We start from the raw sequence: 21,023 nt of genomic DNA on the forward strand, positions 1-21,023 counted from the left end.
CACCATCAGTCTCTTGGCCCTTCCCTTCTCTGTTTCCTTCCTTTCTGTTAAGTTGCTGCTTGCTTTTCTTTTCTTTACCCCTGTCCATTTTATTGCATCAAAGATTTACCATTTAGCACCTGACCTTTTCAGTAACTCCATGTGTGAGTAGGCAGTGGTTCTAGCAGGTGAACCAATTTAGCATTAAATCAGTTATTTATGTATTTATTGTAGAGCATTTTTCCAGCTGAATGAATTTGCAGATCCACACGTGGTGAAGCTGTGTTTTCATTTGCCAGAACCACCGGCTTTTTTAGTCAATGTATTCCACCATAAACTCAGGATTTGGTAGAGACACGGAATAGAAAACTCAACCCAGTCTCTGAATTAAACACGTTCTTAGAATGGAAGAGGGTAGACAAACATTGGGTCGCTTAAGTATTTGCTGTCTGTTTGTGCACCTCTGCCCATGCAGATCTCTGTCATCAGAACTCTGCTGTGTAGTTAACAAACTGTGCTAAGAGAATAACAGAGCTGCTTTATTGAGCGTTTTCTGAGCTCTCCTTGTTATCTGGCTCAACAGAATAGGCTGCTAATGATAGACTGGTGGCAATGTTATTTGGAGTCAAAAAATTGACAAGTAAAATTGGTTCCTTTATTTTATTTTCTTCTTCGAAAGATTCGCTCCAGGAAATTAGAGAAATATAATTTCAGATATCTAAGAAAGGCATCCTTGCTCTGTAGTGGTTTAATTTTGTGTTGTGCATATTTGGTTGAAATTCTTCATGTAATCTGCAAAATTCTTTGTTTTTTAAACATGATATAGTGAAATTTGACGCAGTAGTTCGCTGTGTGCTCGTAGCAACACGGGGCGGATGTGATGGTTGTGACTGGGACTTTGGAAGCTGAAAGCTGTTGATTTGCCCAGTCCCTTTACTGGACAGCTTCTGAATCATTGGTGCCATGCCTGATGTACGTTTTTGCCAAATGTGCATCAGTTAAGCAGACACGGAGCATTGATGACCAACTTGAGTATTTCAGCTGACTGGATGGGAGCTTTTGCCTCTTAGATCTCATATATTTCAAAAGGCAAATATTCTCTGGTTTTCTCTGTGGGGCTTTTGGAGAGGATCCTGTGATGCTTGAATTATTCTAATGCATCTGCAAGATCAAAGCTCATCCCTTCATTTTGGGGGGGTGGTGGGTTTTCTGTTGTAAGGTCGATGTTTTCTGCAGCGGAAGGCAAGAGATCCTCATTCATGAATTCTCTGGGAAGGCTGGGAGGAATGGGCAGGTCCAGAATTGGTTTCCAAGGTTTTCCAGGACACATGGGGAGAGGAGATTCTGCGTGATCCTCCGGCATCCCTTTAAATGAAGAGATATCAGGAGAATACACTGGTTCTGTAGGAGTATCGATTTCTGTCCTTACAAACTCTGCACTGAGGAGCTCTAATGCTGTTTCAGCAGCAGATGATGGGAGGGTTTCTTTTGGACTAAAAACCCTTTCACTGGATTCCTCAGAAGATTCAGGTTTATGATGTTTGTGTTTACCATTTTTAATGTGTTTTCTATGTCCACACCTGTGGCCCTTCCTGGGCCCACAGTCAGTTTCCTGCTTGTGCCTTTTGGCAATTTCATGATCCTTTTTCAATCCGTGCCTAAGTTTATGCCTGTGTTTGTGCCCAGGTTCAACTTCGCCATCTGGTCCCTGTCTGTCATCTTGTCTTATTTCTTCACCTGCTCTTTGACTTTTTCCTTCATTTGTATTGGAGGCTGGAGTTCCAACTACCTGTGGTAGTTGAACAAAGCTTCGTAAAGGAGTGAATCCTGGAGGCCTTCTCACCATCGCGGTCTGAAAAACAATGCAGTAATAGCTGTGTTGGTACGTATACGAGAGCAGTGGCTTCACATTTGGCAAGATCAAAACCTCATTGCAATAGATGGGTCAAAATCAGGCTTTTCAAAGCGATCTTAATAATCTTTTATGTCTGTAATAAGCATGAAAACAAACGTCCTCTTCAGTAATTCTGGAGTATTTTAGCAGCTGTATATTGAAAGAGCAATTTATCACTGAAATTCTGCCAGTTCACTTGGGAGTGAAACTACAGAGAGGAACATATGTGTTTGTTTTAATTTATGAACAATACGGTTCATTTCTATGACTGATTATCCCTGCTCATGTTAAAGTATAGCATTCTGATATACTCATACTGAAGTTTGACACATCTGTGGACAGTTTCAGTGCAGAAACATACCCTAGATCTGGATTGATTTGTCACATGAAATGTAGCTATTCAATTTTTTATCTCTTCATTTGACATATATATTCCATAGGACTGTTGGAAAAAATACTCAGAGGTTAATGCTGACACTATAAAATGTTTGATTGTTTTTGAGTAATCTCTATTCCCCCATCAGTTCCACTGGAAAATAAAGATTGAGTGGCTGATATACAGTCCTGTGAAAAAAGATGTGTGTCATTTCTGTCAACCTGTGCCTGACCCTAATCTAACTGCAAATAGGGGCTCTTCAGGTTGGAGCTAATTTTGGAAGTTGTGGATACGATATTTTAAGGGAGACAAAAAGGGGAGCCATTTATTAGTTGATACATAAAGAATGAATAGATAATTACGAAAGTGCTGCAAGTTGCTTAATGGGAATGCAGGTTAATCAATCTCACTTTATTCACTCAATCTTCGTTTCTTGATTGGGGAGCATGGGAATCTCTGGATTTATTAAAAACAGCAACAAAAACAACCCAAACTAACAACCTGCAATCATCAGAATTATAATCGGAACTAAAGAAGTTCTGACAATAAGAAAAATGTATGTTGTGTTCTGAAGCTCTCAAAGTGGCCCATGTTCATGGCTAGCTAGTAATGGGATCTTTTGGAATGGATAAAGAAATTAATGTATGCCTTCACTTATGATCAAAGAATGGCTTGGGTTGGAAGGAACCTATAAGATCCTCTAGTTCCAAACCTGCTGCTTCAGCCAGGGTTCCCAGCCACTAGATCGGGCTGCCCAGGGCCCCATCCAGCCTGGCCTTGAACACCTCCAGGGAGGGCCAGCCACTGCTTTTCTGGGCAGCCTGTGCCAGTGCCTTACCACCCTCTGAGAGAAAAATTTCCCCCTAACATTTATCTAAGTCTCCTCTTTTTTATTGTAGAATCATAGAATTGTTTGAGTTGGAAGGGATCTTTAAAAGCCATCTGGCCCAACTCCCTGCCCTGAACAGGGACACCCACAGCTCCATCAGGTGCTCACAGCCCCATCCAGACTGACCTTGGGTGTCTCCACCACCTCTCTGGGTTACCTGTGCCAGTGCCTCTCCACCCTTATTGTAAACATGTGTTTTTTCTTTTATCCAGTCTGAACCTCCCCTAGTGATGATGGGTAGTGAAGAAAAGCTGTCATACCATTAGCTGATATTGAGAGCAGTTAACCTGAGAGATGATTTTTTTCTCCAATGGGGCCACATAAATTTGTGCTTCACAGCGCAGTGGTAGCTGTTGACAAAACATCAAAAACAGCATGTTAAGGCAAGAAAACATCAAACAACATGAATGAGCAGTACACAAAAAATTTTATATTTTAATAATACTTTTAAATACTTGGAGTTTTACTTGAATATATATGGAATCGGTTTTAATGATGGAGAAATCTATGCTGGGACAGATCGCTGCTTAGCTTTTTGACCTCTTAGGATGCCTCTGTGAACACTGTACTGCAGTTTTGAACTGGATATTGGATTTGTGCCCAACACTGTTCATTCCTAACAAACACTGCTTGTTAATCATACTACCCCTACTAAAGATGGGGAAATTGAGACAGTGAGAGGTATTTCTTATTTTTCTGGGTAATGCCAGCTGCACCAACAGTTTTTAGCCCTTAGAGATAAGCACTGTTCACATGGTGGGAAAAAGGAGTGAAAATGAAGAGCCTTCTCTTTCCCATCAGTGGTTTCTGGCTCTATCAGCATTACTTTCCAGTGTCTAAAACAGATTTCCCCACTATCAGCAGCACATACTCCAGAAGCATAATTCCTTTATACAGTGAGAACACTAAAATCTCTCACTTTTCTTTACTGAAAGTGCAACAGATGCAGGAGCATTGACATCGTTTCATATCACAGCCACCTCCTTTCTTTGATTCTTCATATCAGAGAAAAGTCCCTTTTGCTTTGCATTGAGCACCGATACCACTGTTAAACTGAGTTACTTCAAGCTTCCTGTTTTAATGCTCTTGTCACTGGTTTGGGGTTGCAAACACTGGAAGTTTTTGTTGTTGAAGCAACAGAAACCAGGATCAAATGTGAGTTTACTTTGTGTATGTTTCAGATTGCAAAGGAATTGCCTGTTAGAAACAATACCATTGGCACCGTCATCACTACTTACACTGTCTGTTGTGGCTTCACAGTCCTCATTAAGCTTTTCAAATTCTTTTTTTGAGCAGTTTGTCTTCTGGACAAAAAATACTAGGTTGTAGTTTTGTCCTGCAACCACCTAAAAATTAGCAAGAAGACCTTTTGTCATAAAGGCATTTTTATTGAAAAGAGTTCAGAGGCAGAGATGGTTTTCTACAAGCTTATACTACAGGCTCATATGACTTATAGTCTACAAGTCCTGACCCCCTGGGGCAATGTATGTTAAGAACAACATTAAAATGTTTGACAGAAAACCTATCTGCTTCTAATCAACTTACTTATTTATTCCTGTTCCCATTCTCAAAAATTCCAACATAGAAACTGAAGGAGACAGAAAGGTCAGAAAAACAGGTCCACAGTTTTGGCTTTGTTTTATTGGATGCCTGTCATAATTTAATTAATAACAAATGAAATCGTTAGAGACACCACTGTAAGGAGCCAAATATGATGTAAGAAGAGTTGAATGTGAGTAAAATGAAGTGTGTGGTGAGCAGACTCAGTTGAAAATGAGCATATTTGCCAAATATATTAAGGAGGGAAACTGTTTTGGTTGAAGAATGTGCCTGGTACAAGTTCTCTTAGTATTTTTACAGAGCCCAAGATAATGTATCTTGCTTTAGAGACAGAAAAATACATAAAATTCTTTCAGTCTAATTTATAAAAGTGTGTATGCTAATATTAATCATTATGTGAAAAGTGATAAAAATATGTAAAAGATGGAAAAGATGCTTACTGTTAGTGAGTTAACATGAGCTGATCAGAAATTTTTGCCCCAGCGGTGCCCATTATGCTCATGAGAAGTTCCCAACACGGCATTTTCTGAACTACTCCCCTGTTTTATATTCAGTTCTTTCCATTTCTTAGAGCTTACAGCTACTGTAGAGTAGATAACAGCTGAAATAATTCACATAGTATTGGTGTGGTAGATCAAGTGGGTAGTTCTAATAGATCTTCTCTGTTTTCAAAAGTCTATGGAATATTACCAAGGCTGATTAAAAAGTGGGGTAGAGATATAGAAATCGGATAGACAATGTTAGCCTTCTTGCCATGCTTCTGCAATCCCCTTTTAAGAAGAAAAGAAAAAAGAAAAATCAAGAGGCCAGAGATTTTTAAATCCAAGCCAAAATGGTTACAATTTCACAAGAAAAAGTGCATAAATATCTCAGTTACTGTGTGTATCAATGTGTAGAGAAAAATATTATTTGAAATCTAAATGTTAAGTTTAGACCAGTAACGATGCCATGTCTGTTCCTCATTTTTGTATTGTATGGAGAATTAGATTTAAAAGGAAAAGAAACTCTCAACCTGAACTGTCGCTGATTCTATTTCTGCAGCTTGATAGTAGAAGTCATCATTGGTCTCTAAATTAAACTTTTCCACAGCAACCTTCAGTAGTTCCTTCACTTCTGCACTGTCAGTTGGGATGGTACTTGGACAACCAGCACAAACATGAGTGGGAGGATTTACCACTTCTTCAACTGAAAGAAACCGACAGATTTCAGACGTAAGGAGCAAAGGTTTCTGTCTAGATATAGGCAGGGAAAACCAGCTATTTATACACCCCTGCCTTCTGGCACACTTCTGATTTGAGTCTACCAAATTAAACCAAAATATCTTTGCATTCCATATGATCAGCAATATTGTACCTTGGTGATCTGAAAGAGCCCTGCATCAGCGCCTGGTGTTGCATTGGATAAGTACAGCTCTCTCACACAAACAAGAATTGTATATACTGAATGTGGATAGCTAGCAAGTAAAGGCAGAGAAGACGTTTATTGAATAAAAACAAGCAAATGAATAGCAATTGAGAATGCAGCACTTACTACGTACATGGGGTAATACTGGACTCCCTGTTATAAAGCCCTGAAACTGTCAGAATATGTCTCCAAATAGATAGGTGCAGGAAGCATTAAGAAACATAGATAGATAGGAAACATTAATAAGAAATCAATTTGTGGCTTAGATTGTAATGAACTTAGAAATTCTAAGTTGCTTACTTACCAGGAAAAAAATAAGCTTCTGTTATATCAAAATGAAGTGTAACTATGCAGTATGAAATAAACAATAGTATTGGTAGCTGAATTACCAATTTTGGCCTTTGTCTACATTGCCTTTCAAAAGAGCAAAATAGAGCGTATGAAATATTTATGAGAAGTGAAAGAAAACTCTACAGTAAGACTTCATTAAGAGGCAGCGCAGCTTTCATCTTAAAATAATTGCTTTATCTTGTTATTATCAGTTCTCATCTCTTGGATTTTTATCTTACCTATTATTTTATGATTGTAATAGAACTGTTAGTGGTAATTACATACCTGGAAGGTTGCACTGGCTTGCAATATCTACAATCTCTGCCCGAAGATTTTCATATGCTTTGGCATCACATTTGCCTATACGCTGCAGTCACAACAAAAGAAACAAACAGAACCAGCTGCTTAGTGTGTAGAAACAATGAAGAAGCTCACACTGTTCTCACTAACAGAATGAGTCAACCACACTACTGATAATTTCTTCCTTCAATATGCCAGGAGCAAGAAGCCTTTGCAGAGTTTGCAGAGCCAAAAAATAAGGGTTTCAGAGAGTTACTTAGAGAAAATAAAATTGTGACAGAAAGGCTAAGTGACTTATTTGTATGTATTCATTACAGAAGGAAAGAGAGAAGTTTACAAACCAGAATCCAATTTTTTGCAGAGCTCTGGTATTTGTCTTAAACTCCAAAGATCAAAAGGAAGATTACACATCTAACAAATCAAACATTACCGAGTTTCTGGGCCTGCTGTATTCACCCAAGTGCTGTAGGGGAGCTGTGGTAGATGATGTGCTTAAGATTGCCTTGCTATTTTAGGCTGAAATAAAAAAAATGTGATCCTGTTCTTTTTTAAATGTTGTAGATCTGTAAGGTTCACATCTGTGCTATTCAAATTATTAGAATGTAAAGAAAGAACTAATTGGCACGACTGTATCAGAATTGGTTGTAAACAAAAGTTGTATTTTGCAGATTGCTTCAAAAGCATCACAAAAATTGGTAGAGACCTGACATTGATAAAGATTCAGAAAGATTTCAATGAAATCTCTTACTGAAGTCCCTGAAGGAAACAAACCAACTGTAGAATAAGAGGAAAGGCCCCTATGTGGATAAATACTCAGTTAAAATACATGAAATAGCAAAGGATTAATGATTAGTCTCATAGAGAAAGGACTGCAAGAGCTGGATGTTAGATGTTGATCTGGGAGAAGGAAATTAATGTAGAGAAATGTAAAGCAATGCACAGGGGAGAAGCCAGTTCTGACTTCACGTTAGGCACTGAGCTGATAGATTCATGATCTTAGGGTTATGATGCACTTGAAAGTGTCATCTATGAAAACATCTGCCTAGCAGTGGTTTAGAAAAATGGGGGGAAAAATAATATCAAGGTTTATTATCTAGGCTAGAGAGAAGGAATGACATTATGGCCCATTACAGCTCTGTGGTTCACACACATGTTGAGTACAGGATGCAGTTCTGGCTCTTCTGTTTCAGAATGAATAGTATGCATGGTGTAGATTACAAGCAGCTTTCGTGGAATTTGGTTATTCTAAGGAGTGGAATATTTTGGAACAGCATATTCTAATAGTATCTCTAGATGATCAGTTGCTGATCTTAGTTGCTGTCTTAGTTTTGGCTGCTTAATTATTCCATCGATAAAGATCCAGTCTCACAGACACTCTGTGGTCAAATCAGAATGGAAAGGTGGTAACTCACCTGGATTATGCGAGATGGACAGAAGCTGTTATCTCCCAGTGACAGGTTGGACAACTCAGGCTCAAGAAAATAAGTAACTAGCTTAATGTTTTAGGACAAGCATTGCTAACAGCGAATTTTGTTTCATCTATTCTCAGTCTCCTATTATTTACTACAGTGTTGTGACTCTTTCCTTTTTTGTTCAATGCTTCAGAAATGCAGTGATGTCTTTGAGACCTCTAGGGAGTCATTTACAAGCAGGAATGTAATGTCCAACCACACACTTCCACGACAGCTGAAACAGATGGGAGTCGGGCTCTTGTGGCTCCTTCCCTCACATTTACCACCACTGTTCACCATGGCTGTACGTTCCTGCTTTGGATTTGGCACAAGCACTTGTCTCACTCCTTGGTGAGATGGTCCAGGGAGATTGGTTGAGAGAGCAGCTCTCTTTTTGGTGCAGTTAATTCTGTTCCAGGTCAGAGCAACAAAGGAAGTACTTGGTTTTGTGGCGCTATTGGTCTAGATTATGTGTATTTGTTAATAAGGCTCTTTTGAAGCTCTCTTACTTGGGCTTTAGTAGAGATAGGTAGCAATTCAGCTACTTACTTAGGAAATGTTCTGTGCTGGGAAAACGGCTAACTGTAACTTTTTGCTTTGTGTCTGAACAGCTCTCTGAATAGGAATTTCTTAAGGGTTTTATTATTAGGATGAGACTTCAGATTCAATGGAGTAATCTGCAAACATTTCACTCTTAGTCACTAATTCAAGAGAGAACTGCATAAATAGATGGTTATCTGTAAGCCTGAATTTTAACATCATTAGCTAAGTTAAGCAAGACTGTAAAATACATGTTTGAGTCAGATCTCAGCTATTATTTGTTAATATGACATTTTTGTGATAAGTAGGTTGTGAAGATTACTTACACCTTCAGAAGTGGTTTTGCATTCGTGAGTTAAATCTTGAAATTGGTCTTTGGAGCAATTTGTTTCCTTGATTTCATATTTAATTATGTAATTCCATCCAGCTACCACCTGGAACAGATATTTAGGAGATATTTACATTATGTAAACTAATACAAACTTTGAAGTTCCACTACTGAATGCAATCAACGAAGAAAGCAAAACCACCCTTCTAAGCCTCTTCCATCCGTCAAATCACAGTCATTGAGCCATACAGTATTTATGAGCTAACCAAAAAATGTTGTCCTTGCAGTACAGAAAGTAAACTAAGTCAAGTAGTTATTAGAAATGCAGTTTATATTCAGATTCTGCTTCTGGCAAGCCTGTAGCCTTGTAATGCATGGTTTCATGCACTTTCCTCCGAAGTATCTGTTACTTATTACTGCCAGTGACAGGAAGCTGGTCTAGATGGATGACTACACTAATACAGCTTGGCAGTTCCTGTGTTCCTAAGTATGTGACATAGTAAAATAGTATCTGAATAATGTAACTTTACACTGCTGGCATCATTTGTTATTGAGTGTCCTGTGTTTGTCATCTGCTTGTAATTGTGTCTGCTTTGGGCCTTTTCCCCCTCCCTTGCTTTGTCCAGATCTTTGACCTCCCTTCATTTTCTCTGCAGGAAGTAGTTCCGTTTTCCTCACTGCAGCTATTGATTTCATCTATAAAATCTCTCCATGTCACAGTGTTGGATCAGGTAGTATTAGATTAAAAAAAGAGAAAGAAAGAATCGAAGATAAACTTTCTATCCCTTTCTATTCTAGATCAGTTAAAGCAGAGGGCTGTGACTAGTCTCCATTAGCCACAAGTGTCACGATAGTTTTCTTTTGAGCTGCTGAATTGCAGTCTCTTTGACATTTGCTTGTAAGACTTAATTGTTGTGTAAGCTTGTCTTTCAGCTAAGAGAATTATTGCCATCAGTAAATAAAGGACCGTCAGAATTTAATCATGGGTCAAATTGATGTGAGACTCGATGCTTTTTGGCAAAGTAAAAACATACACAAATAAAAGGGTTTGTAGTTGGTGTTGAGTTATATACTGTTTAAAAAGCAAATTGGAAACTTGGCTTTCTAGCAACATCATGCCAATCCATAGGAGAACCTTTCATGGGGAAATAAGCACTGCCTGCAGTACCAGAAATTTCTGCAGCCTGAGCATTCACTTGCAAAGCAGATATTCTTCTGTGCAGAAATCTTTCAGCCAGCAATAAGCTTGCTTTTTTTCTTATGCATGTTTTCTTTTACTGGCCCACCTACCCTGTGGTGTATATCAGCTACTGACATACAGGTCCTATTGCACTGCAAACACGTAGGTGCCTTCTGCTGTTTGAGAGGCTGTAGAGTATGAGAGACATCTGCACAAGCTGGCACAAAACCTAGAAGAGATCTGTTCCTGCTGGAGCTTCATGGACAAGCCAAGTGGAACACTCCAGAGCATCTGAGATGACACAAGGTGCTTGTGTCAGCACTGAATAAAAATAAACTGGTGCTGAACACTGGTTAGTTGTAGCTGCAGATAAAGAAAAAAAGCCTTTATAAAATTGATAGCTCTAAAAATCCGGCAACAGTTTTTGATTCTGTGTAAGTGAAGAGAGTTATTTACATGGTCTGTGCTCTATATGAATTCTATATGCTTTTATCATGAAATATCCCTTAACATCAAAAACATTTACATAACCAAAATATCTTTTTAAAAATGTAGAGAAAAAAAAATCATATACAGACCTGTCTTTGAGCTTCTGTTATTCCCACAAGTTTGAAAAGGACAGTTTCACCACTGTGCTTGTTGAACTTTACAATGGCTTTTTTCAGAATTTCTAACACTTGTAAATTGTCACTTGGTATCGTATGAAAGCATCCAAGACAGGTTCCCTGAGTAGATGGTATCGTTGGTTGAACTGCAAAGGAACAAACCAAAAAAAAGGCAGGTTTTCATGTTAAGAAACCTCAGGTTTTAATTTTTCATGTTAAGTCGTGTGAAAAATGGTTCAACGTGCCAGAATCTTTTCTGCTTTTAAGCAGAATGATAAGCAAAATCCAGAGTTTAGTTTCAGGGCCTGCAAAGACCCTCACTGTACTTAGATACAGGCTTCTGTGTGTGCTGGTAGGGGCCATCCATGAAACCTTTATCCAGCAGCAAATTTAATTCAGAGGAATAAATGAGTTCAGGAGTCACTGAATCCATTAAAAACCTTACAGGTAGTTTTGACACTGCTAAGGAAGGGCCTTCCCCATGCAGTTAGGGGATAAGCAGTGAAGGTCACAGCTAAAGAGATGTTTTTTGGACTCTTGGAAGCTCACCTGCTGGGTGCAGCTGCTCGCTGTCCTCACCATCTTCCAGGAGGGGGACTTTGGCAGGAGCTTTTTGGCTCACCCACGTGAACAGCCCTGACTTAGAGCTCCTTAGGGACTGTAGTTGAACTATCATTGCACTGCTGTGTTGTGTGAGCTCTCCCTGCTAGTCACTTCAGCTGCCACCTGCCACTTGGTGTTACTCTCAGGCATAACTAACTGGATTGGTTGTCGATAGGCAAGTTTGATGGGATGCTCAAACTTCTGTTTCTTACTACTAATCCTATTAACTCTCTTTCCTTTCTAGTAATCATGGATTAGATTTTCATAAATTAATTTTATAGTTCAGTACATAAATTAATTTCATGATTCAGTGAGCTTGGGACAATATGTGGTCTCTGTGGAATTGAAATAAAATTTGTGTGCCTGATCCTCAGCTGACATAAATTGACTTTAATGGCGTTATGCCTGCTTGCATCAGCCAGGGAATCAATCCAGGGTCAGCATGATCAAACAGTTCCACCAAGAAGGCTGAACTCTATGTTCCCTAACATGAAGGGAAAGTCCCTCACCAGTTAGAGTCTATTGCTTAACTCTGTGTGTTTGAATCCTTTGCATTTGATTTGGCTTCTTTGTACATGTGGAATACCTCAGTGCAAGCAATGCTATTTAGTCTTAGATCTCCAAGAGGCACTTGATCAAAATTTAGCCTGTGATGTTTCTAGCATCACTTATTGCCGCTGGCTATTGACTCAGCAATGAACGCCATATATGCACTACACAAAAATTATTACTCCCTGAAAATGGGATGATACAGGACAGCAGTGTGCCCAGAGCCAGAAGGACTATGGTCTTTACATTCTGAACAAAGATGCATGCTTTTTTCAGAGTTGCTATGTTGTGTAACAAGCTGAACTTCTTAGGCTGAATGTGTAATTCTAATTCATGGCAGTTGTTTTTTAGCTTTCTAAATAAAGATTCAGATGCAGATTCCCCATGCTCTCTCTGTGAGATTCACACACATTCAGTTGGCAACTAGATGTCACCATTGCCCCACTAATTGGAAACCCAGTGGCCTCTGCAGTAGCAGAGCATGCATTTGTGTGTGTTCCTGGAAAGACACTGGCTGTAGGTACAACACTACAGCTTTAATCAAGAGAGCTGGGGAACAAATGAAAACAAACCCACAAATACAAGCTGTCTAACAATTAGAAGGTTGTGGTAAATACTTCTGTAGTTAATATGCACTTGGCTCCGTGCAACCAGTTAGATGGATTTTTAAAACCAGCTGAGATTTGTGTTACATGAATGCTAGCCATAGCTACAGAAATATCTCAGTTGTAAAGCTTTCAAACAATGTGACCCATTTCTGATGTAGAGAATTACAATGCAAATGTAAGTTTTATATGAATATTTTATAGGCAAGCAAGGTAAAATTCTAATAATCTCTATTGTTAGGATCTAAGTGATGTTGTAGTTTATCATACATAATTCTATCACTACTGATTATTATTTTTTTAAATTTAAATCTGCTCCCTCCCCATTCGGGAGTAAATTTTTGTTTTGAAAAGCTTTAACAGAAATAATGCAGTCATTCTTAGCTTGGAGAAAGTTAATTTCTGGTGCAATTTCATACCTGGTTAATTAAGGACAGAAACTTCAAGTGTGGAAAGGGGTATCTAGTTTCCATGTTATGGATGTGCTTTTGGCCTTAAGCAGATTCATTTCATTTCCCAAGGAAATGTTGTAAGGAAACTTACAACACACCCACGAGACACCTAGCTTGTGTGTGCATACCAGTGGAGTGAAACTTTTACCTTTAAAATGCAGTTACTTTTGAAAGATGATTTATGAATGTCTGAATAGAATGTGAGGAACTCCTAGTGTTAAAATTTTTGGAAGGTCCCAGCATGATGTTTTTCCCATTCTTATTTTTCTATGTACTTTATGAATGCTGCCCCAAACAATTACTTACCTGGAACAATTTTGCAATCTTGTGAAACATTACTTATTTTTTCAGCGTTGTTCATGTGAACTTGAGCTGTGCATTCTCCTGTTTTCTGCAAATACATATGGCAATATTTGACTTAAGATTGGTTGATGAAAAAAAATACTGTGCTGTGCATTCTTTCAGCTGTTGAACAAAGTTGACAGTTGCAAGTTGAGTTTGGGGAACAAGTTCATATGTTCTTTTGTAATGATGTCAAGTTTGCTGTTTTGTTACTGGAAAAGGAACTGTCTTGTTTGCTAGAAGAGCAGAGAATGAACTGAGCAATTTATTTAGAAGATTGCTTTGTATCATGGTTGATAAGTGTTAATTAACTAAAGATTTTGCTGTCAGAATAAAGGAAATGAACACATTCTCATAAATGAAGTCTAAAGAATTGTGTTCCTCTCTGCTGATACAAGATGTGCACCAGCAATCATGACATTTCATATTGCTTCAAATGATGTGATCCCTCTTCAATACTTTTTTTTTTTTTTTTTTTTTTTTTTATGCTTTCTGTACCATATGAAATGACAATGATTTCTGCTGGGGATTTGCAGTGTTCCTGCATGCTGTGTGAGCCTGATTGCACCTCTTCTTTTAAGTGCTTTCTAATAGCACAAGCCAGATGGGCTTTGCACTGCTAAGCACCCTGTGGTAAGTGCTCTGCCACAGTGGCTTCCGTGTCAGTGTTTTTATTGGTGCCAATCTGGTTGGTTTGGTTGTGCAACTTTCCATTACACACGAGCAATAGGATGTTTGATAGCCCATTCTTGTTGTTAGAGTACCGTCTGCTGGATTTACTGTGAATCGTCATATTGAAGATTTAGAATGATCCCTTCTGCTGAAATTCAGGTCTGTAGTGGTAAATTCACAAATATGGTAGTTTCAGGGTTGTAAACTCTTCTATACTTTATTTCTGTAAACTATCAAAAACAGCATAGCTGCAAAAGTTAATTCTCTTCCATGATTTTTTTGTTTTGTTTGTTTTTTTTTTCCCAGGAGAGCAAAGTCCTGGTCGTTATCCTGATGTTTCTGTTCTGGGCAGTTTTAAAGAGGAGAGATACTTACAGCTTCTGCAGATGCTTTGTAATCACAGTCCTTCCACAGTTTGTTTTCCTCAGTGGCACAAGTGGTCTCTCGTACCTGATATTTCACGTGCAATTGTTTGGCAGGACCTACCTGGATAAAAACAATATGCAAGTGTATGGGAACAGTTGAGTCACAGTCTGAACCTCTGCTTGATGGCCCGAGGCGAGCACTGAGTCAGCCCCAGGAGCACTCAGGTGAAGGCAATGCAGCTGTGTGATGGAAAGGGTGGAGCCTGGCTGCACCTCTCCTAACCAGTCAGGGGCTGACTGCCACTGAGGAAGGCTCTCTCACTGGAAATCTCCTCTCGTGGAGTTTCTTGCATGCCTACGACACCCCTGAGCACTTTTCATTTCTTTCTGATTATCTTTTCCTATGTGATAATCTTACTAGCCTAACTTCTCTGTATACTTATTGATCATACAATGCTTCACATCATCTGTATAGTTATTTATCTTACAGCAAGTCATCATTTGCATAGTGATAAATCAAGACATCAGTGAAAAGATAAGAACTGTGAAGAGCAAATACTATCCATTGGTTACCTTATGTTTTATACTGTGGTTTCAGATTAGCTGCTGGTCTCTGCGAAAGGTCTCCCATGTATCACTCCCTCTCAGAAATTACCTAAGTATATTTCTGAGTCTTTACCTGTGAGTACAAATATGGTATGTCCTACTACCTATGCTTTAACATATTTTATCTAGGACTTTAAGAAACAGACATGAGTGATTAGGTTTTATATTTGCATTCAAGCATATTTCAAATAAGCAAATTAGTCTGCTGCTTGGATAATTAACTACTAGTTTGGACTGTGCTCCTGTTCAATTCCCTCACTCTCACACTTGTTCTCCTCCCAAATCTGTCCATTCTCCTTATGTACCATTCTCCTTATGTACAGCCCTACAGGCCTCCCATAGGTAGCAATAGCCAGCAACTGTGGAGCAGCCTGGTGGAGCCCAAACTGCCTGTGCTCTGTGGTGTGAGGGTAAACAAGCTGCCCTGCATACCTAGGTGAAAAGGGCAGAGGGCTTCTGAGGCAGCCTTTGGCTGCTTCTGCAGTGTTCTTACAGGTGTTAAAGGCTGTGCTGCTCTTGAGGATGGTCTCACAAATCCCCTAAGATTTTCAGGCTATTGAAGTTTGTCATGACCAGTGCAAGTGCTTCTGATGTTATTAAATAAGGGGGCATTTTCTCCTTGCAATAAACTGAGTAGTAAGCCCTGTACCAAGAGGTAACATTAATACACTGCAAGGTTTGTAGCTCATCCTTCAGAGATTATATAATGACAAGTTCTGGTTTAATGCCACTAAAAATGCTCTGTCAGTGTACTTTTTCAAATACAAACACGCACAGTTGCTGTAGTTTAATGTTAATTCTCAGTTGTATCACTTGAGGATAACCAAATGATACTTCTTGTCTTAATGGTATCAAGAAAGAGAAGCTGAGTTAGCATGGGTGGAGTATGCTAAATGTATGCTTATGTAGGTGAGGACAGAATTATCTTTTGTTCTTTCAATTCCTGTTATACGTTGCTACATCTCTACAGAAAGTAGAAGTATGATGTGATGACTGCAGGCTGTAAGACAGGATGAAAAGATCTCTAAAAATATAATGGACTTAATCCTCAGCAGGTGTAAATTGACATTTATGGAACTGCACCAGGTTATACTGTCTGGGATGTGGCTTTAAAGAGCCAAACCCTGCTGTCTGTTAACGGTTGTAACCTGGAGTAAATCAGTTCAGTGAGCAAATGCAACTCATGAGAAAATACATTCTTTCTGTGTGTCATTTGTTGTTGTTTCATGTCGTTATTTTTTATGAACAGTTATGCCTTTAACTGGGGCAGGTTCAGTCTTCCACCAGTCAGCTTTTATGTTTTATTACCTTATCAATAATGAATGTACATGAATATATAATAACCAGCTATTTAATTAATGCATTCAGCGCTGTGAGACTAGCAATGAGTAAAATCTGAGCTCTTTCTGGAAAAAGTCTATAGAATATGAACAACTCTCTCTTGCAGATTCCTTCTGTGGTGTTTTTTTTCCTCAGCATCAGCCAGATCAGTAGCTCAAGTAATAATTGATTTTCACCTCAGATCTTTCAAGAAAGGGCACTATATTGAGAGAAAGATGATCAGGAATGGCATTAAATATGTATTCTTAAAAATAGAACATAAGACAAAATACTGAAAATAATATCTATCCTTCAGATAAGGAGGTTGTGTAATGGCTCCAATACAAGGAAGCAGAAAGGAAGGTGATCTTACAGCTATGGTATTAAGAAGTGTGCATTTAGCTATTGTTGTGTTGTCAATAAAGACCATGGGAGTATTAATTTCTTTAATTATATAAAGGCTTTGACAAATTTCGGTCTTTGTCTGCTAAAATCACCCCAGTCTGATAACAGGAAAACCAGAGGGAAGGTGCCAGGAGACGTGGGTGCTTTACTGTAAAGCATTTAGCAATTTGTGTCCCCTTTCCATCCGGGTCAATCAAAGCGTCTTGTGATTCTGGAGTGCAAAATATTCTGTCTGTCACTGGGATTCCGATCCACTAGAAAAAAGCTGCTGATGTTTTCAAGTAAAGCAATGCTTGTCGTCATTACGGTAATGTTATCTTGGTGTGCGTCTCAGAGGTAAATACTCTGTTAGATTAACTTTGTTTTGTAACTCTGTGCTGAAGGACTGCAGGCAAGAGATCACATTTCATTCTTTATTTCTCCTCTAATGTTAACTGTCACTCTTTGACTAAAATATCACCTACTGCTTTTATATACATCTGTGACTCAGGACTAGTGTCAATCAAGTAATATTCACGAACAGTTTTTTCACAGCATTGGGGAATTTTATCAAGTCATTTTTTTTTAGCGTGTGATACTAGCTCTTCTCAAGTCAAAATGTATCCACTTTATAATGTGTGCTTTGCCATCCATCTGAAAAATCTTAATGATAGCAGAAAGGGGTAAAATTTCCAACAGAAAGGAGAAAACTGGATGGACAAATAAGACAAATTGTATTAGTGGTATAAGTTTTCTATTACTTGCTTTTTAGTCCTTGCGTTAGTAAGCAATTCACCAGCACACAGTTCCACTGATAAGAACATAGTATACATCCTTGCTTGTCACAGTGACAAGTATCTTACTGTGAGCCATTTCTTTAATTTTTTTTTGGTAAATATTTCTGCACGACACTTTGCTGCCCCACTTGCTATCCCTTGTGAATCAGATGGAGCAAATCTGATTCAGAGTGAATAAACAATTCCAACATGGGTTTTTTTGTAAAGTCTACTTACTGTTCTCTTGGCTTCCATCACCATGTACAGAGCAAATTGATTACTAGTAGTGCTGTCTCCATTGTATTTCTGCAGTGCTGTGTCAACAGCTTCCAAGACATCTGGGTCATCGCAGTCCAAAAATTCAAATGGGAGAGGGGTGGCTCTAGCAGAAAAAAAGCTACAACAGAGTGCTACAACAACAAGAAGTTTCATAACTGGACAAAAATAAAAGTCCCCTGCATTAGAAGGCTCTTTAAAAAGCAAAGGGAAAAGGAATGCCTGACAAGGTTTTAATCACCTCTTATATTTTACAGGACCAATACCAAAGTAAACAAATGAGTGGGTTGCTGGGGTTGGTTAGTTCTCATCATATCCTGTTTATACAGCAAATAAACTTCTGAATTCCTCTAGACGGATTTTGTGTGGTCACCAGAATGACACTAAGGTTATTCACCTGTTATCAAGATAACAGGCTAACTGGCTGGAGCTGGAGATCAGCTTACACTGGACAGCATGGCTCCTGAGCAAAGCAGCAAGCAAAACGTTTGCAGATCTCTGGCTTTTTAACGTCAAGACTGTTACTCAGAAAGAATTAAATGAGAAGGTCACAGTAGTAATGAAGTTCTAGTTCTGGACAGAGGCACTGTAAATTTTATACATCTGTTTAGACACAATAGTTCTGAGAAGTCAGAAAATATTTGAAAGAAAAGTCTTTGGTCAGCTTCATGTCATTGAATGCCACAAAACTCTTCAATAGCAGTTGATAACCCTTGTCCTTCATTCTGCAATTGGAGGTGACTATCTTTGATGCCGTGTGAAGACTACCTGTGGACCATGGTTTAGTTGGTCTTCATGATGTATTCTTATCATTACTGATAGGGAAAAAGACACCTAAGTAGAGATCAATGTTGCCTTTGTCTAGCAGAGGCTGTACTAGGGCTGGCAAGGATCATCTGGGACTGTTGACAGCGATGAGCACCAAACAGATTTGCTTTGAATCTGTGAACATGGTGGGATTTACTCAGATCCAGAATTCTACCTCCATCTTGCTCGTTTTGGTTGAAGAAATTGTACTTCGAAGTCTTTGTGGATAAGCTAAGCCATAGACAAGGTTGCTTGAACATTATGATACATTTAAAAAAAAAAAAAAGTAGCCAACCTTTACTTGGGCATGCAAAATGCCATCCTCATTTTGTTTCTTTTTCTTCATTGTATCCCTCATGCTTTGTTCTACTTTGTGCTCTTTAAAAGCTACTTTGAAGACCAAGTAGCTAATTTTTTTTCTATGTTAACCCCATGTTCTTGCTTATGGGATAACTGACCTGAACTAACTAAGACTGTCTGAGTGGACTTATCTTGATGGGGGCTCCAGTATAAAGAGACTTTAGAGCCCTTTCTTCCTGCTCCTCCCAACTAAGTTGCCAGCAGAAAGATTCTTAGAGTCACAGTATCACAGAATGACTTTGGTTGAAAGAGGCCTTAATAATCATCAAATTCCAACCTCCTGCTGTGGGCAGAGTCAAGCCCACCAGATCAGGCTGTCTAGGGCTCCATCCAATCTGGACTTGGACACCTCCAGGCATGGGGCATCCATGACTTCTCTGGGCACCTGTGCCTCACCACCCTCTGAGTAATATTTTTTCTTAACATCTCTCCTAAATCTCCCATCTTTTAGTTGAAAGCCATTCTGCCTTGTCCTATCACTGTCAGAGCATGTAAGCTCCCTTCAAGTACTGGAAGGCCACAATGAGCTCTCCCTGGAGCCTACTCTTCTACACAAAACAACCTCAACTCCCTCAACCTCTCTTCATAGTAGAGGTGCTCCAGCCCTTCGATCATCCTCGTGACTTTCTTCTAGACTCCCTCCAGCAGCTCGACATCCTTCTTGTTCTGGGGGATCCCTAGGCTTGGACACAGTACTCCAGATGAGGCCTCATGAGGGCAGAGTAGAGGGGAACAGTTATCTTCCTTGTCCTATTGGTCACCCTCCTTTTGATGCAACCCACAATACAGCTGGCAAATGCTTTGATTTGTGTGTTTTTTTTTTTTTGTTTGTTTGTTTTTTTAAATCAATGAACCATTTGTCTGAAAGAGTGATTACTTGTTTTTGCTTTTCCCTCCCCTGGGAGCAGTTATGAACTATTAGAAAAGGGCTGTACTTGAATGCAGTATTTTTTATGTATCTCCACCAGCATCTGTAGCAATGCCACCCTGTGTGTACAGGCCACCCTGTTGTGTTACACCACAGCTCATTAACTATACTCAGCACTTTTCTAGATAACCTGGTAACCCAGCCACTATAAATCAGTTTATGTTAGAGTATGCCTCATGGGTATTGAATGTGCTGCTAAACATCTGTAGTAAGAAAAGACAAAAAACTTCAGCAACTGTGTCAAGAAAGAAATAATTACATGATTTTATTTTCTTTGGATTTTTATGAAGTGCAATGTAGTGCCATGGATCTTTTTTTTTTTTTTATGGAAGATGATTATAGTTGCTCAGAGAAGTGCATTACAGTTAAGAACTATGAGAAAATGAAGATTTGTAGTTTTCACTGTTGGGGAATTTTCCTTTTCAGTTGAACTGATTGAGATTTCTACCCAGTCACATTATTTGAGAGACTCAAACTTTTGAATCTTTCTTTCAGTTATAGTGGAGTCTGAGATAGCTGGGATCAAGAAACAATCTGGAATACTCGCCTTAATCCGTAATGTCGGTGTTTCTCCTCCCTGGAAATTGTATGCTTTTCCCCCTTTACCATATGCTTTTATCATTCACTGTGCATTGGTCATATGCCCTGCAACCCTCAAGTCAGGAATATCTTTCTCAGGGGTCATTCAAGACTTTCTGCCATGGACTTATGTGGAAGTAAAGGCAAAATCTTTGGAAGATCAAGTTTAGGTTTTCCTGGGCATGACTTTGATTGTGAAGGGTGATCTGGAAAATGTGGAGCTTCTGGCATCTCCCTTAGACTTGAGTCAGTGAAGGGAGTATCTTCATCAGTGCCAGCACTTTGAGGGCCAAGAAGTGATAACTCAGGAAATTTTGCACTGGGAGGTGTGAGAGAATCTTGCATATTTAGAACTGGAATGCGATAGACAGATCCAGTTACTTGGAATGGAAAGTAGCTTCCAGATGTGCGTGTCTTGTTGCAATGATGCTTGTGATAGTGATGATAGAGGTAAGGATGGTGTCCGTGAAGGGGAGGGGGAGGAGGAGGGCATTGTGGCCCATGATGGGGAGGAGAGTGTGGGTGATGATGTCCATGAGGAGGAGGGCAGTGTGGCCCATGAT

General features: G+C 39.1%; 2 protein-coding genes across 2 annotated transcripts in view; both read right to left on the reverse strand.

Moving 5' to 3' along the window:
- Positions 1-625: 625 nt before the first annotated feature.
- KNG1 (kininogen 1) lies at positions 626-18,021 on the reverse strand. The gene is made up of 10 exons (XM_042820411.1): positions 17,748-18,021; positions 14,435-14,545; positions 13,352-13,436; positions 10,810-10,982; positions 9,050-9,157; positions 6,718-6,799; positions 5,711-5,883; positions 4,377-4,484; positions 3,399-3,488; positions 626-1,831 (listed from the first exon to the last, which is right to left on the reverse strand). The coding sequence occupies exons 1-10, from the start codon at positions 17,940-17,942 to the stop codon at positions 1,127-1,129; spliced, it is 1,830 nt and encodes a 609-aa protein (XP_042676345.1). The 5' UTR covers positions 17,943-18,021; the 3' UTR covers positions 626-1,126.
- A 2,100-nt stretch (positions 18,022-20,121) lies between these two features.
- The window catches only part of HRG (histidine rich glycoprotein), a 9,843-nt gene continuing 8,941 nt past the window's right edge, over positions 20,122-21,023 (reverse strand). The window contains 1 exon segment of the mRNA XM_042820418.1: positions 20,122-21,023. This exon segment is cut by the window's right edge and continues 12 nt beyond it. Coding sequence (XP_042676352.1) covers positions 20,563-21,023 — 461 coding nt within the window. The 3' untranslated portion in view covers positions 20,122-20,562.

Source organism: Centrocercus urophasianus, unplaced genomic scaffold (assembly GCF_019232065.1).
Source record: "Centrocercus urophasianus isolate 14NV4802_14NV808 unplaced genomic scaffold, USGS_Curo_1.0 seq_19, whole genome shotgun sequence".
Taxonomy (NCBI): Eukaryota; Metazoa; Chordata; class Aves; order Galliformes; family Phasianidae; genus Centrocercus; species Centrocercus urophasianus.

Coding starts and splice junctions, on each gene's coding strand:
- KNG1 (XM_042820411.1), bottom strand. CDS start 17,942: ATGAAACTTCTTGTTGTTGTAGCACTCTGTTGTAGCTTTTTTTCTGCT. Junction 6,800..9,049: donor GCAAAACCACTTCTGAAGGT/GTAAGTAATCTT, acceptor TTGTGACTGCAG/CGTATAGGCAAATGTGATGC. Junction 1,832..3,398: donor GCTCTCAATATCAGCTAATG/GTATGACAGCTT, acceptor ATTGTTTTTCAG/ACCGCGATGGTGAGAAGGCC.